The sequence below is a fragment of the Gopherus evgoodei genome, chromosome 5 (assembly GCF_007399415.2).
Source record: "Gopherus evgoodei ecotype Sinaloan lineage chromosome 5, rGopEvg1_v1.p, whole genome shotgun sequence".
Taxonomy (NCBI): domain Eukaryota; kingdom Metazoa; phylum Chordata; order Testudines; family Testudinidae; genus Gopherus; species Gopherus evgoodei.
In genome coordinates, this window is record NC_044326.1 from 137,629,781 (window position 1) to 137,646,081 (window position 16,301).

The 16,301-nt window shown below is 44.2% G+C and overlaps 1 protein-coding gene across 3 annotated transcripts in view; it reads left to right on the plus strand.

Moving 5' to 3' along the window:
* The window catches only part of TECRL (trans-2,3-enoyl-CoA reductase like), a 117,792-nt gene that overhangs the window by 61,225 nt on the left and 40,266 nt on the right, over window positions 1-16,301 (plus strand). The window contains exons 3-4 of one of the 3 annotated variants that reach the window (XM_030563724.1): window positions 7,453-7,497; window positions 11,738-11,841. In XM_030563724.1, the coding sequence (XP_030419584.1) occupies window positions 7,453-7,497; window positions 11,738-11,841 (149 nt within the window). The remainder of the gene's footprint in view (window positions 1-7,452; window positions 7,498-11,737; window positions 11,842-16,301) is intronic. The other 2 variants (XM_030563725.1, XM_030563726.1) reach the window with 2 other exon arrangements.

Genomic DNA, 16,301 nt, shown 5'->3' on the forward strand with positions numbered 1-16,301 from the left:
AAATAAAATATATTTGAGCATAAATATCACAATTTTTTACTTGGAAACCAAACGACTACAAAATAATATTATAAGTGTTCCGAAATAGGCTAAAAAGTGTTCCGTGGCCAAAAAAGTTTGGGAAACACTGTTATAACACGATCCAAGGGCTGGAAGTTGAAACTTGATCAATTCAAACTGGAAATCTGGCATAAATTTTCAACACAGAGGGTAATTTACCATTGGAACGTCTTACCAAGGATCATTGTGAATTCTCCATCACTGACAATTTTCAAATCAAAATTGGATGATGATCTAAAAAAATCTGCTGTAGGAATTGTTTTGGGGAAGTTCTCTGGCCTGTACTATACAGGAGGTCAGACTAGATGATCCCAACGGTGCCTTCTGGCCTTGGAATCTATGAATCTAATTAGCCTCTCCATGTTAAATAACCGTGGTCACCCACATCAATGCAGTCCAGTTCTTTGTCATCCTCTAGTCACTCAAACACCTAAGAGGATAATAAGTTTGCTACATCCTTCAAGCTAAGAGTATTGGCTCTTCAGCCCAGGCAGTGGAGTTCAGAGAACCTAGATTCAGTCCCTGCACATGACCAACCCAGGAGCATAAAAAATCTCATCCGATTGAGTATTCCTTGATGGTGTGTATTAGTTTGGTAGGGCCAAATCCTGGCAAAATTCCCATTTGCTGCAAGATGGCCAGGCTTAGCTCTCACAGTGAGCTCCTCCGCTGGTGCCAGTAGGTGTAGCCATGTAGGACTTCCATGGAGCTTTGCCCATTCATGGCAGAAGAGTCTCTGACACTTAATGTTTAAGAGGGCCAGGTAAATACTCCAGTATCCTGATTGTACATTTGTCTCTGGAAGGTCTGTTATTAAGATGATATGCTGGATGGGTTGAGATTTTAATGGAAATAATGTTAGCAAACGGGCAGAAGAGTAAGGGCATCATCATGTTCATGGCTTCTACTGGCCTCCTATGTAAAACTGAAGCTTCTGTCTTTGCTTTCAAGGCTCCGCGTGTCCCAGCTCCTGACTATGTCTCTGCTGTTATCTCCATTGACTCCTCCAAGCTGCACAACAAATTGACTTCCTTCTCCAGTTCCCATATCTGGGCTTTCTTCCATACAGCTCCCTGTACCTGAACACTCCCCCTCTACCCGCTATCTTGACCTGATCTGTCATAATGCCATCCTCTGTCCTCCAGGTCCCTCTGTAAAACAAACTCCTTCCAAATGCTTAATGCTTTGTCCCCCATGTGTAGGGCCAGATAGCAATTCCTTACCTATGTTGAATAGTACCTTACTGTTCAGATAACCCCTTTGGAGTAAGGTGCTATTCAGAATGGAATAGGGTATCAGAATCAGGCCCATAGAGGCAGTAGCTAATCTGATGCCGGGCTCTCAAATCACTATCTAATAATCAAATAATGATTTAAAAAAAAAACACCTCAAAACACATGGTTTGTCTGTGTCATGGTTCAATAACTTTTCAACCACTGTTGTTGTTTTGCATGTTTAGATTGTAAACCCTTTAGAGCAGTGACTTTGTCTTCATAGGCTTTCAAGTATCTAGCATTCTGTTGTTGCTATGCACATAATATATTACACAAATAATCATCATAACATGCAAAGGGAATGGAGGTTTTAAAATCTACAATGGGAACACAGGAATTGCCAGACTGGATTCAACCCAAGAACCATCCAGTCCAGTTTTCTGCCTCAAACAGTAGCCGATGCCAGATGCTTCAAAAGAGGGTGCAAGGAACGTCCTCATTTCTAGTAGTTGGAGATTGGTTTAAACCTTGAAGCCTGACAGTTAATATCCCTTCCAAACTTTGTTAGTATATTTGTGTTAGCATACACACATTTAATAAAAGCAGCAAAGAATCCTGTGGCACCTTATAGACTAACAGACGTTTTGGAGCATGAGCTTTCGTGGGTGAATACCCACTTTGTCACATGCATGACGGGTATTAAGTGGGTATTCACCCACGAAAGCTCATGCTCCAAAACGTCTGTTAGTCTATAAGGTGCCACAGGATTCTTTGCTGCTTTTACAGATCCAGACTAACACGGCTACCCCTCTGATACTTGACACATTTAATACCTTTTGAATCTTGCTTAGTTGTTAGCCTTGATGGCATCATTTGGCAATGAGTTCCACTGTCTAATTAGGTGTTGTGTGAAAAAAAGTGTTTCATTTTCTCGGTTTTGAATGATTTTTCTTATGGATGTGTGCATGCTCCTCTAGACATGGGAGAGGTAGAGACATCCCTAGGTGGGCAAGCTAGAGAAGGACAAAGCAAGCAAACCTGCAAATGGAAATGATTACTCCATGAGTGAGGTGGGCAGCAGTGGTTCAGTACATGCACTAGCAAAGACAATCACTTGCAGACAGCACCAGAAGTTAGTGAGGAGTGACTAAAAAATCCTTGTTCCAAAGTCATATGCCTGAGTGTCTAAATAAATCTACTTATTTGGCAGGAATGCATTCATCAGTTTTGAAAATCTCTCTAGAAGCTACCTCCTGGACGAAACATGCATTCCTCAGTATGTGTCATCTGAGTGATATTTGGAAATATTTCAAGAATCAAATAAGGCCAATATTCATACTGTTCAGGAAATGTATTATTTGTCTTGCCAATCTCTAATGGAATTAATACATCTTTTTTAAAGGGTTCTGCATTGTAATTTTTCGTGGTAGTCAAATTTTTTCATCTGAATTTTGTGTGTATGTTTTAAAAAATGCCTTTTTGACAAAACAGAAATTGTGATTTGAAAAGTTTTTGGGAAAAAAAAGTCAGTTTTCGTTATCCCCAGGAAAACCTGAAAGATGTCAATGAAAAATGTAGAAGGTTCATGTCAAAAATTTTCCTTGGAAAAGAACTTGTTTGTGACCAGCTCTAATAATTTAGCTTTTATTGTAATTCTGCTCGACCAGTGTGGTGCTTAGTTTAATGTGCTGAGGCTTTTCAGAGCCCCGTACAATGAAGCTTTGGTCCATAACGGTGGCTATGAGACTTTGCCACAATACAAATAAATATGAGAATGACTGAAGGATTTCAAAGCATGCCTTGTAGTGATAGATTCAAGGAGCTCAATCTATGTAGATTAACAAAGAGAAAATTTGGAGCAACATGATTCATTTATAGGTACCTACATGGGGAACAGAAATTTGATAAATATAGGGCTCTTCAATCAAGCGTAGAAAGGTATAGCAGGATTCAATGGCTGGAAACTGAAGTTAAACAAATTCAGACTGGAATTAAGTGGCAATTTTTTTAAGAATGGGAGTAATTTACCATTGGAGCAACTTACCAAGGGTCATAGTGGATTTCTCCATCACTGGCATTTTTGAAATAAAGATTGGATGTTTCTTAAGAAGATATGCTTTAGTTCAAACAGGAGCTCATTCAGGAAGTTCTATGACATGTGTTATATGGAAGATCAGACTAGATGATCATAATGGACCCTTCTGGCCTTATAAATTATAAATATATATAAAAGTATAATTATAGGGATGGGCACACTCGCTTTGCCTGATTTTTATACCCACCTGAACATCAAGGGTTAAAAGGTAGGATTCAGACACGTTTTAGGGATTGTGTTTAGACCGGAATAGAAGGCTCAGAGGAGGAATGCTAATGAAGAATTACGTGGTATATAAAATTATGCATTGTACATGGATATCCCCTTGTAACAGACTGGAGATTGTCTGCATTGTTCTTCCAACCTGAAAACATAACACAGGATTCTCTATAGCTAGAATGTCTCTCTCTCTGGAGCCAACAGAACCCCATTTGGATTAAGACTTCCTTGAAACAAAAATGTCTCCTTTCAGTTTTGACCAAACAGCATACTTGGCTGAAATATCATTTTTTTCCAAAGTGTTCTTACCAGTTGTAATTATGTTAGCACCTATGAACTAGTCATGGAGCAGGGCCCAATTGTGCCAGGTTCTGTGCAAACACAGAACCAAGAGATGGTTTCTGACCCAAACACCTGAAAATCGAAGCAATTAACAACTTAGTCTCTGCAATATTCTACAGCTTGTGAAGCGCCCATGGAAAACATAAACAGTTTTTCCTTGTGGAACCTGAGCAGCACAGTCTGTAGAGATTAGCAGCATAGCGGAGTTAAGCCAAAGATCTTCTTGCGTGGAGAAGGTGGAGTTAAAATGGTTGTCTGTTTATAAAGCAATGGTGTGCTTGGGAAAATGCTCTGAAATGTAGGATTACATGCCTTGAAGCACAGCCTCTGTTTGCCCTATTGAAGATGATGAGCTGTGCCTCAAAGCACAGAATCAGGCATATTGCTTTTATTGAAACATACAGTAATGCAAGGTGGGGAAAAATCAATTTAGCACAAGCACATTGCATTTTAGGCCCCAGTAAACATTGATATCTGCTGTCCTGGAGCTAATCATATCCTCCGCATGTCTGACAGCTGCTGTTTCTCTGTCTTCCTTTTGTTATCGCTAATAGCCATGGTCTGTTCTGCTACCTTGAGAAAACTAGTTGGTACCTATCCTAAAATTAATTGATAGATAGGGTTTTTCTTGTGTTTCTAGCATCAGTTTGTGGATAATTTTTTGGCCTGCAGAGATCAAAGCTAAAACTGATCTGGGTCATCGGTACACCTCGTCTAGTCTAATGCCTGTACTCCGCTACTGAACTCTCTGACAAAAGTTACTTACTCTCTCTGCCATAAAACAAGAGAGTTCTAGGCTGTAGTCTTATATTTTAGAGACTATGTGCATGTAACTCTGCTCTCCACAGCTTGTCTAACTGCAGGAGCAGGGTGAATAATGTATATTTTGGTTTCTTGACTATTTTTAAAAGTAAAAGAAAATATCAGGGGGTCAGACTGAAAATGGTAAATTTTCAGTGAATCAAAAAGTTGGAAAATAATTCATTTCAGGTCAAACGAAATGTTTCATTTGACCGAAGAGAAACATTGTACACCTCGACCTTGATAGAACGCTGTCCTCGGGAGCCAAAAAATTTTACCGCGTTATAGGTGAAACCGCATTATATCGAACTTGCTTTGATCCACCAGAGTGCACAGCCCCGCCCCCCAAGGGGCACTGCTTTACTGCGTCATATCCAAATTCGTGTTATATCGGGTCACGTTATATCAGGGTAGAGGTGTATTTCCATTTTAAGCATGTTTAACCTTAAAAAAAATTTTTTTGATCCAAAAACAAAAACTGTCAAAATGAAAATTTTTATATTTCTTTCAGATTTTTTTCTTTCAAATATTAATTAAAAAACTGTCAGAATCTTCATGAAACATTTCAGTATCAGTGAATATGCATATTTTATTTTTAAAAAATTGGACACAAAATTTTGTCCGGCTCCACCTGCTTGTACATTTTTATTAAGAGCTTTGGCAAACAAGGATTTTATTTTGCTGTCATCTAGCCATTACAAAACACCTTGTATGTCTCTCCAAAGTGTTCAGCTTCTATCAGTTTCAGTTTGACCAGCACCACCAATTTAAACAACAACATAGTAACCAAATGATATTTCTATCCTCCACAATCCCTGTGTTTTCTCACAGTAAATAACTTTTCATGTCTGTTAACAGATGTATCACAGACCTAAAGAAAGGAATGGCTGTGTTTGAATGGAAAGGATTGGGTAACTGGCTGGAAGGGAGAGCCCTTTCTACGCCATGGAGCCAGTTTAAAGTCGCCGGGATTACAGCTTTATTTTCAGAAAATTTGACTCCTGATGTGTTTGTTGTTAAAGACAGGTTATTGCTTTGGATCCATGCTGGTGCATTTGGATCAATATTTATGCCCTTGCTGAGAAGAAGGCAAAATTACACAGCTTTAAAAGCCTGGCTGCTCCTTTAGGCCTTGTCTAGGAAAATAAGTTATGCTTAAAAAATACATTTGCTAACATGTTTCAAAACCACAAATGAAAACGAGGGTTTAATAGCTTTAAAACATGCTAGATGATTGTGATCAGCCCTGGGGGGATAGGGGGATGAAGCATTGATGAGAGACAGCTAATATGTGTTCTACATAACGTAGACATGGCCGTAGCAAACCACCCAGCACATAAGGTTTTGCCTCTGGAGCCTGATTTTTATTGTGCAATTGATGAGGACACCAACAGAAAGCATCCAGATCCTCACCCATTAGTTTCTGCACAAAGGCCTTCTGTTTTGTTTTGCCAGCGACATAACTGATGCATGAAGGGATTTTAACAGGAAGGAGAGAGTGTGTCTGGGTGACAGCCCATGCTGTTTTTTCACCTTCAGTGAGACTGGACAGTTTTAGGTTCTTAAAATCAATTATAGCCATTGCTTTTAAGTCAGATTTCCTGTAGGAGTTCTGTCATCACACTCAGGGTTGTTTAGCCTGGTCTCCATCCAGTCTGCCTCAAAGTTTTGAAGGCTGATCCACCCTCTGCCAGCAGACAATGGCTGAAAAGCGCTGCTGGGCTCTCCGGAGGACAGAGGAGAACTAGATGCACCCATTTCCCCAGCAAGGTATGCTTCACCTGCCGTGGGGGAAGGGGCTCCTCAGTGGTTACACGCTGCTTGATGATCCTTCTACATGGGGGAGCTCTGGGGGCTGGATTAGAGGATTAGAAGCACTTTGCACTGGAGGAACCTCGCAAAGTAGGGCCAAAGTCCCTCTCTTTTCCTTTTAAAATAATAGGCTGCAGAGTCCCTCCCAGGTGCAGTTTGCAGGCTTGGCAGGTAGAAAATGCAGATGGTTGAAATTTTTCCATCAAAAACTCTTGTTTTTTTAAATGGAAAATTGGGTTTTCAATAAAATGAAAATGTTCACAGATGTCAGCTTTCCTCATTTTTTTTTATGTTTTTGTTGGAAACCCCCGAAACTGAAAAAAGGGGGTAAAAAATGGAACATTTTTCTGTTTTTAATCTGAAAACCAATAGGGTTGCAGTTTTTGAGGGCTTGGGGGGCATTTTAATCAAAAGTTTAAATTTTCTGCTGAAAAGTATGGTGAGAACAAGCTTTTACTGAATTTTTCTGCAAGGGAAAAAAGAACCTTTTCCAGAGAGCTCGAGTAGAAAACTCAGCTTTTTCCTTGGAAATTGAGTGAGAGATGGAAATCAAAGAAAAGGCTAAAATAAACATGGACTCCTTCCCCCTCCACTCTACACACTCACACTCCTTGGTACAGTTATGCCACAAGGCTTGGGCATTCACACACACGACACTCATCGGATGACATTCAAACTGAGCCAACCAGATAGTTTGAGGATAGGCAGTTTCCCCTATAACCATATGTACTGTACTGCATGTTCATTCCATATTTCTACTGTATTTGACTTTTAGAGTTAAAACATATAGACAGTTTTATGGTCTCATGGTTCTAGCTGTGATCAAAAAGGACACTGTTGCTACTAATAAGAAATGAGGTTTAGAAGCTACACCATGAAATTAAATGTAATTCTTTATGAATTAAATAGGTCCCCAGTGGAACCCTTCCCGTATTGGCCTGCGACTAGAACGCAGTAAGTATTTATATGGATGTCAAAGCACCTACTAGTATATAGCTGGTGTTTCTTCCTAACACTATAACACCATATGGGCTAAGCCATTAGCACTTTTGCTAATTAATATGTATGACTAGCTAATTAGATTTCTCCTCAATTAAGGAATCTGTCTGCGGAATTTCACATTACCCTAGCTCAGTATGCACTCTCATGGCAAATATTAATATTAGTATGGGACAGCAGTTTTCAGTAGAAAGCTGCCAGTCAGAGGTGAAAGTAAGCTGGTCTAGTCCGGTACGGCGTACCGGCAAGAGCCAGTACACCTTGCTGGACCGCACCTGCTTCCGCGGCGGGGATTTAAAGGGCTCAGAGCTCCCCGCCGCTGCGGGCACCCGAGAGCCCTTTGAATCCCTGCCACGGCTCTGGCGGCCGGGCTGGGCTCAGGATTTAAAGGGCTCGGGCCTCCCCTCAGCGGCAGGAGCTCTGCCCCCTTTAAATCCCTGCCCCAGCCCCGCAAAGCTCGGGGTTTCCCCCAGCGGCCGAAGCCCCGAGCCCTTTAATTTGCCTCTGAGCCCTGGGGGGCTCCCAGCCACCTCTTCAGCTGGGAGCCCTTGGTTGATTTAAAGGCCCTGGGTCTCCCAGCCACAGCTGATGCCCCAGGGCCTTTAAATCGTGAGAGGCCACGCCTCTTCCGGTTGAGGCCATGCCTCTTCTGGATGAGGCCATGCCCCTCAGGACTCCGGCAGTACCGGTAAGTCCTGTAAGTTACTTTCACCCCTGCTGCCAGTGCAAAACCACTGCCACCATCAGGAGTGGATTTACCATAAAACAAACCATGTGGTGGCACGGGGCCTCCCAGCGACAGGGGGCCCCCAAAATGCAGGACAAATATCTGTCAACCTGCCCCCTAGTCCCAGCCAGCAGTGCAACAGGGCTCAGGCAGGCTGTCTGCATGCCATGACCGATGTCCGCAGGCTGCTCCCAGAAGTGGTCGGCTGCTGGCACGTCTTTGTGCACCACTGGCAGGTGGAGGAGGCAGCTCCGCACTCTGCCTCCACCCCTGGGCAGTACACGGAGACGTCCTCCCAAGGGGCGCCCAGAGACGTGCCAGCAGCAGTGCAGCATGATTAAGGCAGTTCCCTGCCCACTCTGCCTCTTCCCCTCTGCTCCACTTCACTCCTGGAAGTGGCTGCCATGTCCCTGCAGCCCTGGGGCGATGGGGGGTATCTCTGCATGCTGCTGCCGCCCTGAACACCAACTCCGCAGATCCTGTTGCCTGGGAACTGCAGCCAATGTCACCTGTTGGCAGCGGCAAAGAGACCCCCTGCCCCACCTGCCTTGGAACTGCTGCCAGAGGGGGGATGTGCCAGTCACTTTGGGACCTGTGCTGCCCAAGGTAAGCGCTGCCCCCCTCCCACACCGCAACCCCCTGCCCCAGCCCAGAGCCTGCACCCAAACTCCCTCCCAGAGCCCAACCCCCTCATCCCTCCTCCTACACCTCAACCCCCTGCCACAGCCCAGATCCCACTCCCAAACTCCCTCCCAGAGCCCGCACCCCTCACCCCCTCCTGCACCCCAGCCCCGGCCCCAACCAAGGTATCTCATTTTATTTTCATTTACTTCCCATTACTTATAATATAGGAGGAGGATGAAGAAAAAAAGGATGGAAAAACCCGGGAGGGGGGTAAGAGAGAGTGTTATTTTTCTTGGCTGGGTCCTGAGGGGGCCGCCTGACAATGACACTGCACACACGGCCCCACTAACTCTAAATCCACCACTGGCCACCATCCTGGTTGACACCAGTCATCACCCTTCTTGGCAGCCGAGGACTGAATGGATCATTGAGAGCGGTCTATGGGCTCTCTCATTTTAAATATTTCTTGAAGGACATGGGCAGTGAGGGGAATTTGGACTGCTAGTGCCCAAGCTGCACCTGTGTGAATAAATAAAGGACTTCATATGCCAGTGACGTCAACCAGTTTACTTCCACTGGCTCCCTCGCAGAGTAGTGGGCACTGTGTTTGCATTCATTGTCCCTCATAATTAGCTGTTCCTTGTTTTTCTGCTCCTTGTTTTTCATTTTTGTTGAGGGATGGCTGCATGTGGGGGGTTTGAATGGAGTCCCACCCATATCTATAGGGGTCAAGTAGGTTAGACCCCTTAATTGCATTGACTCTTCAGTTCTCTTCACGGAGCCGTGGGCATTGTCTGAGGTGGTCTACTTCTGCATCCCTGATTTTGAACCTGTGATTCATCCCTCCTTTTTTTTCCATTTTTTGTTCCCCACCAGTTAGGTGATCCTTGGTTTTCTCCGTGGCACCTCTCTTTTGCGGCATGGGCAGCCATTATTGTTTCACCCACCTCTGGTGCCCTTTATATGTACCTGTCACCCCACAACCTTCCCTGCACTGTTCTGATGTGTCCCAAGCAATCTGTTCCCCTTTGTCTTTCACCTTCTTTGTTTTGGAGGTGGAAACATACTGAGTGTCCTCAATTATGTATGAGAATTGTTTGGGCTTGTTAGAGGGTTGGCCAGTTTGGTGATCTGTGTAAGCAGGCCACTGTTGTTTCCAGGGTTAGGCCCTTCTGAGAGCTCTGCTTCCTCGCACAGAACATCAAACTGGCCAATGCTCTCTCAAGCCCAAACAGTTCATACACAGAATTGAGGATCCTCTAAAACAAAGAAAATGAAAGATAGAATGCAGACAGGCCTGCACTCTGTTCTTGTCCTGTATAAGGAACTCCCATTGAAAGGGACTTTTTATGCCAAAACAGTGAACAGAATGTGGCTCATATTTAAGTGCACCCAAACTCATGCACTAGTCTGGGATCTAGCCCTATCCATAGAGTGTGGTTTTCCTCGTGGAGTGTTACTCACTCTCCCATTGATTTCAGTGAGATTACTCTCAAGGAGTAAGGTACTATGCCATGTAAGTAATGGTGGAAAAATCTCACGTCTAGCTTGCAAATGCTTCACAAAGTCAGAAAGAGACAAAACCCACTGGATTTTGCATTTGACAAATGCTTTATGGGCACTATTTATTACAAGGTAGATAACAGAAATCACAATAGCCCGCTGACTTAAATGGTATGTAAAGACACTTGCACTTTCTCCCGAAATATGCACCAATTTTTTGGAGGTTCAAATGGTTTTGTCAGTCTGCTGATAGTAGTATTCCAGTAGTAGCCCACTGATGTTTAAACATATAATGAGAGAGAGACTGTGCCCTGAAGAGCTTACAAGTTAAATAGACTAGAAAGACAAGGAGAAATAGATGAAGTGACTCAGCCAAGGTCACACAGGAAGTCAGTGGCAGAGCCGGGAACAAACCCCAAGTCTCCTAACTTTCAGTCCACTGCCTTATCCACTACTTCCTAAACAAACTATATTACCTAACTAAACAAACTATATTACCTCCCCTACAGCTGTTACTATATTCTGTACATGCTGGATTCAGCAGGAGTAGAAGCTGGTGCTTGGAAGTACAGTGAGAAAAGCTTTCTAAGCCCAGACTCAAAAAGTCTGACGAGGTCCAAGAAGGTTGACATAGAGATCTTGGGTTATGGGATCTTGTCCAAACAGAAGCTGACTTTGTAATCTCTGAGTTCCACCCATCACTAGCTACCACTGAGCATGAAACAAGCAAACATTTGACCAGAAACATATCAGGGATTCAGAGACAGAGACATCGTCTCACATGGTGCCTTTCTGTTAAACCTTCTAAGGCATGATCTAAGACTGCTTTACAGAAGGTTACTTTCACCCCTTCACCACATGCATCCGACGAAGTGGGTATTCACCCACAAAAGCTCATGCTCCAATACGTCTGTTAGTCTATAAGGTGCCACAGGATTCTTTGCTGCTTTTACAGATCCAGACTAACACGGCTACCCCTTTGATACTTGACAGAAGGGTTTGTGCAATTCTGAACAATCTGTCCCTTTATAGAGACGATGCACGAGTCTACCCCATAACAACTGTTGTGCGTTGTTTCTCAATGCAGTGTCATCCTCACACTTGCATCATCATGAGGATAAAATCTAATACAAATCCTGAGCGCTGGACATAGAGAGTAAGAACTGAAAGCACCGAATACATCAGAAAACAAGGGGTTTCCTTTTCACTTCAGGCCCAGTTTATGGGGTGGAATGTGAATTATAACCATTGCTTAACTCCTGTGTGTCTTGCATTTTATGCTGAGTCATTTCAGGGGGTGTATTATTCAAACCATTTGGGCTTGCTTCTTTGTCATTCTAGATGGGCCCTATCTGAAGGATTCCGCTAGCATTCAAAGCTTGGCAGTTTCCTCCATCATTACGCTGTATTTTACAGATCTGGGTCAGCAGGTCAGTTGGACTACAGTAAGTATGTCCTTGTAACGATCAACGCGATAGATCTTAATGTAAAACACATTTAAGCTTCAGATTGCTCCCGTTTCCTTGGCCTGTCCTTCTCCATGTCAAATTGCATAATTATTTTATCATCCCTCAAACCTGAATTAAGTGATAGTCAGCCAAGTTATCAACCTAGTCACTCAGACATCCAGTTAAAGATTAGAGGATGGACATAACAATAGTGCCTGAGGGGGGGAAATCAATTTTTAAGAACAAGTTTATCTTACCTTAGGCTAACATACCACTGAAGGACCTTTGACCAAAGATGTTCACTTACTGCACAGGCTCTTTGGGATTCAGAATGAAAGGCTATAGATATAAAACTTTACTAAAACAGGAAGATAATCTGATTGCAGTAGCTCAATGCATTTACCCATCAGTTTGCCTGAAAGGGGGATAGGAAGGATCAAGCTATAGATTAAGTTATGAAGCTGATTAATGAGGCGAAGGATTCCAAAGTATTTTAACCTCTTTGGTACGGGTTGCCACAGTGACAGAATTAATTTGCAATAGATACTGAAATGTACTTTATGAAGTAGCAACTTAGTTATATTACAGTAGCACCTGTTGGGGCTTACTTACCATTGTGCTAAGCACTGTACCGACACACATTAAATGGCAGTCCTTGCCCCAAAGAGATTAGTGTCTAAATAGACAAGACACTTAAAGGGTGGGAGAGGAAATATAGATATACATCATGTTGGTGTAGAGGTGGGATTAGAACCCAGCTCATCTGCATTCAATCCAGTGCTCTATCTACTCCACCATGCTGTCATACCCTGTGGATTGTCTGTAAGGTCTGAAATGTGATTTTTGGGAGCCCTAAGCCCATCAGAAAACAGAGCTTTTTGAGGAGGGAAGGGGAATTCCTGATTTTTGCATGCAGAAACATACATTATTTAGAGTTGCTTGGTTTCTGAAAGCAATAAGAGGATGTAGTGGTTCATAGCAATTAACACTCTCTGTAAATTACTTACACTTCTTTTAATGTTGCATTGGAATTAGTTTTTAATGGCCATTGAGGAGGAAGGACTGGATTCTCACAGCCTTTTCCATACTGAGTATTGGACTCCTAAGCAGTCAGAGAGTCAGAATTAAAGCCCTTTTGAATGGGCTAGGTGGAGCCATACTGCACGTAGGGCAGTGTGAAAATGCTGCCTCCCAGAGGCAGCCCTGGGATGGAATTGTGACTCCAGGAGCCACTCACCTCTCGCACAGGAGGGAGTGAATGACCACATGTCTTACAAGGGAACAGCTTCCTCTGCCCATGTGCTGAGGCAACTACTCTTGACCCCCTCCCAGCCCCCTTGTGGGGATGGGCATGCAACAAGAAAGCAGGGCCTCCACTCTGCACCAAGCCGAAGATCCAAGTGGGTCGAGCCAGGGAATGGGAAAGCAGGAAAATGTGACTGTCCTGCTCGCCTTGAGCATGGCCAGGGCCAGGTCTAGCCCATGGAGAGGAAGGCTGTGAGAATCTGGCCCTTAACATTTCAATATGTTGGTCAGAATCAATAGGAGAAGCTAATTTTCAGCTAACTTGCATGTAGCCACAGCCCTGCCAAGGGGCAGGAGAGCATTGGGAAGATTCCCACCTTAGAGAAGTAAGATGTCTCTTAGAGCTGCTCACTTTCACTGTGGGAAATTAATCTATGATGCCCCCTCCAGGGACGCAACACACTCCCCCCACCCGCCCCCGGCTATGCAGCTCTTCAGCTGGTGCACAGAGTGAAAGAGGGCTGAGCCCCGGCTGGTCCACCCACTTTCCAGTGAGTTGCTCCCAACCAGATACTAGCCCTTGTGCTCCCTGAAATATATGGGCTGCCATTTCGGCTAGTCCTTGCAGGGTAAGTCTTGCTACCAAGCCTGGGCTAGCTTCGTACACGTGGAGCACCCCTGTTGCAAAGTGCTACCTGTGCCTGACCCATGTAACTGCATCCACGGTTCTGTACTAGCCCGTGTGCTGGGATGGAGTTCTGGGGTATATCCTATGGTTCTTAGCGGTCCATTAAAGTGGGCTGCTCTGTTAATTCATTCACAGGGCTCTTTCTCTCTCACCTCACAGGGAGCTGCTCTCTGTGGCAGAGACAGGGGACAATGCTTTATGAATATAATCTCCAAGTGGGGTTACTCATTGTTCATGCAGATAGTTCTGAAGGCGAAAGTAAACAGCATTTGGCAGCAAGGGCTTTTAATGAGCATGTCTTCCAGGAACTCAGTTTGCAAATCACCAAGTGTGCCATAGCTCGCTCGACTGACTTCTCTGCCTCTCCATTTCTTTCCTGTCCACCACACTTAGAAATGGATCTTCACATCACAACTTCCCCAGAGGGTGGGGTTGAGATTCTGGACAGCTGACAGTATGCGGGCAGGACGATTTCTTGGATGGCATCTCTGCTTGCTGCACTTCCACAGCCTTTGAGCCGGCAATGGTTGGGTTAAGACATAGTGCAGAAACAGGGCACAGTTAGACAGGAATCTACAACGCTGGTGGAATTGTGAAATAGGACTGGAGGACTAACAGCACCCACGCTTGATTCGCGTTTATTCTCACCGCAAAGTAGGCATGTTGCCACCCCATGAAATGGAATTCTAGCTCAAGCCTACACCCCCAGCTGTCCCTGTTAGCTCAGGCTTAATGGACTCGCCAGCCTGGGTGTGAGATTTTCCTGTGTGAAGAGATGGGAGAATTAGGGGCGACACATGGGCTCTCCCTGGGCTCACTGTGTAGTCAAGACATACCCTCACAAGCAGTGCATGCGTAGTGGCTCCTCAGGGCCTCCCCTGCACTGCTGCATAAATTGTATTGGAGCACGGATATGATCTGCCCCTCAGTAATCCGGGTAGGTAGCAATCACTGCGCATTACTGCAAATCACTTACAGAATTGACCCATTTTTACTGTGCCTCAGCAATGAACTAGTGCTTTGCAGACACACTGGCAAAAGGCTTGTTACTGCCCGACTTTGGCCTGGTCAAGGGCAGCTTCTGGGTCAGAGCTGCAAGATGGCACATCTCTTCCCTGCAGCTTGTGATGGTCTCACAGTCCTAGCCCTCTAAGCTCTCACCTGTAGGCATTTGTAGCTGTCCTGCTGAATGAGTGCCACGTAGATCTTTGCTTACCCTGGAGGGCAGAAGGCAACACCCTGAAAGGTGATTTCTTGGAGTCTGAGCTGAGAATCGCAGAAGCATCTGCCCAGTATGCCCTTCCCTTTGAGTGTCTAGTCCCACCACTTCAGCCAGATCCTCAACTGGTCTAAATCAGCATCAGTGTGTTGACTAGGGTTGCCAACTCTGACTGACGCTATTCTGGGAGACTTTTTTCCCCAACATGACGTAATGTCATTTTCTTAAAATATCCTATTAAAATCTCCCAGATTGCTTTCAATAGTCACCGGGAGATCGATGCTGATTCTGGGAGACTCCCGGCCGCTCCTGGAGGGTTGACAACCCTAGAGTTGACTTCAGTGGAGTTAATTCAATTTCCCATATATTGTCCATTGACTTCCATAGAGCGATGCTGATTTGCACCAGACAAGGATCTGGCCCTCTTTCTTTTTCAAGTATCCCACTCATGGGAAGGAATTGTGGAACCTCCCTGCAAAGTGAAAAGTGCTTCTGATGCTGTTTCATGTTTGTTACAACTAAATAATCTGCAATAACCATGTTTAATCTCTTCCTTCCCAGTGGTTTATGTCACCTAAAACAGTAGCATAACCAAAGTTTAATTTCCCATTGTTAATAATGAATTTATAGCGAGGCAGCAGTACCACAGGCGGTAGCATCTTTTACTATTTAATCCATGTGTAGAAAACTCTTTCCATGGGTTTCTCAATATTCATTTTACCACATTGTGGTCCATATACTAAAATGTCTCAGTTCTCAGCAGGAGGAATATTCTTCCTTGCTGTGCCATTAGTTTAAATATTCAGAACTTTTATGGTAGAGTTATTCTGTAACAATATAGTTACAGTGTGTAAACTATTGTATTGTAAAATAAAAGGCATTTAAAACTTTTATTTATTTAAGGTTTATGATCATTAATGATTGTAGCCAAATGGGGTAGAATAGGGATTTGAGCACCTGACTGCACTGGCCACTAGGCTTCTGAATATTCTGCAGTGGGTTGGCCCCCTATGCTGGTTTTTCATGAGAAAGGGCTGACTTGATTGGGCATGGCTCCCAGAGAGAGTTCATGGCAGAGAATCCCAAGCCGAGATTGGCATCTCCCTTCAGACCATCAGTCAGTCATCTAGAGGGCCAGATCCATGGGAGTTAGGCATCTTTGTGAATCTGGGCCCTAAATCCCATCTCTTCCCTCTGCATGTCAGGCCTTGTGAGCTTAGGCAGATCTCCACTTTCTTGGCTTCTGAGTATCCTTCTGTCTAGGCACCTACGTCTCCCCATGCGTGGTATGAGCCTGGGCACCTA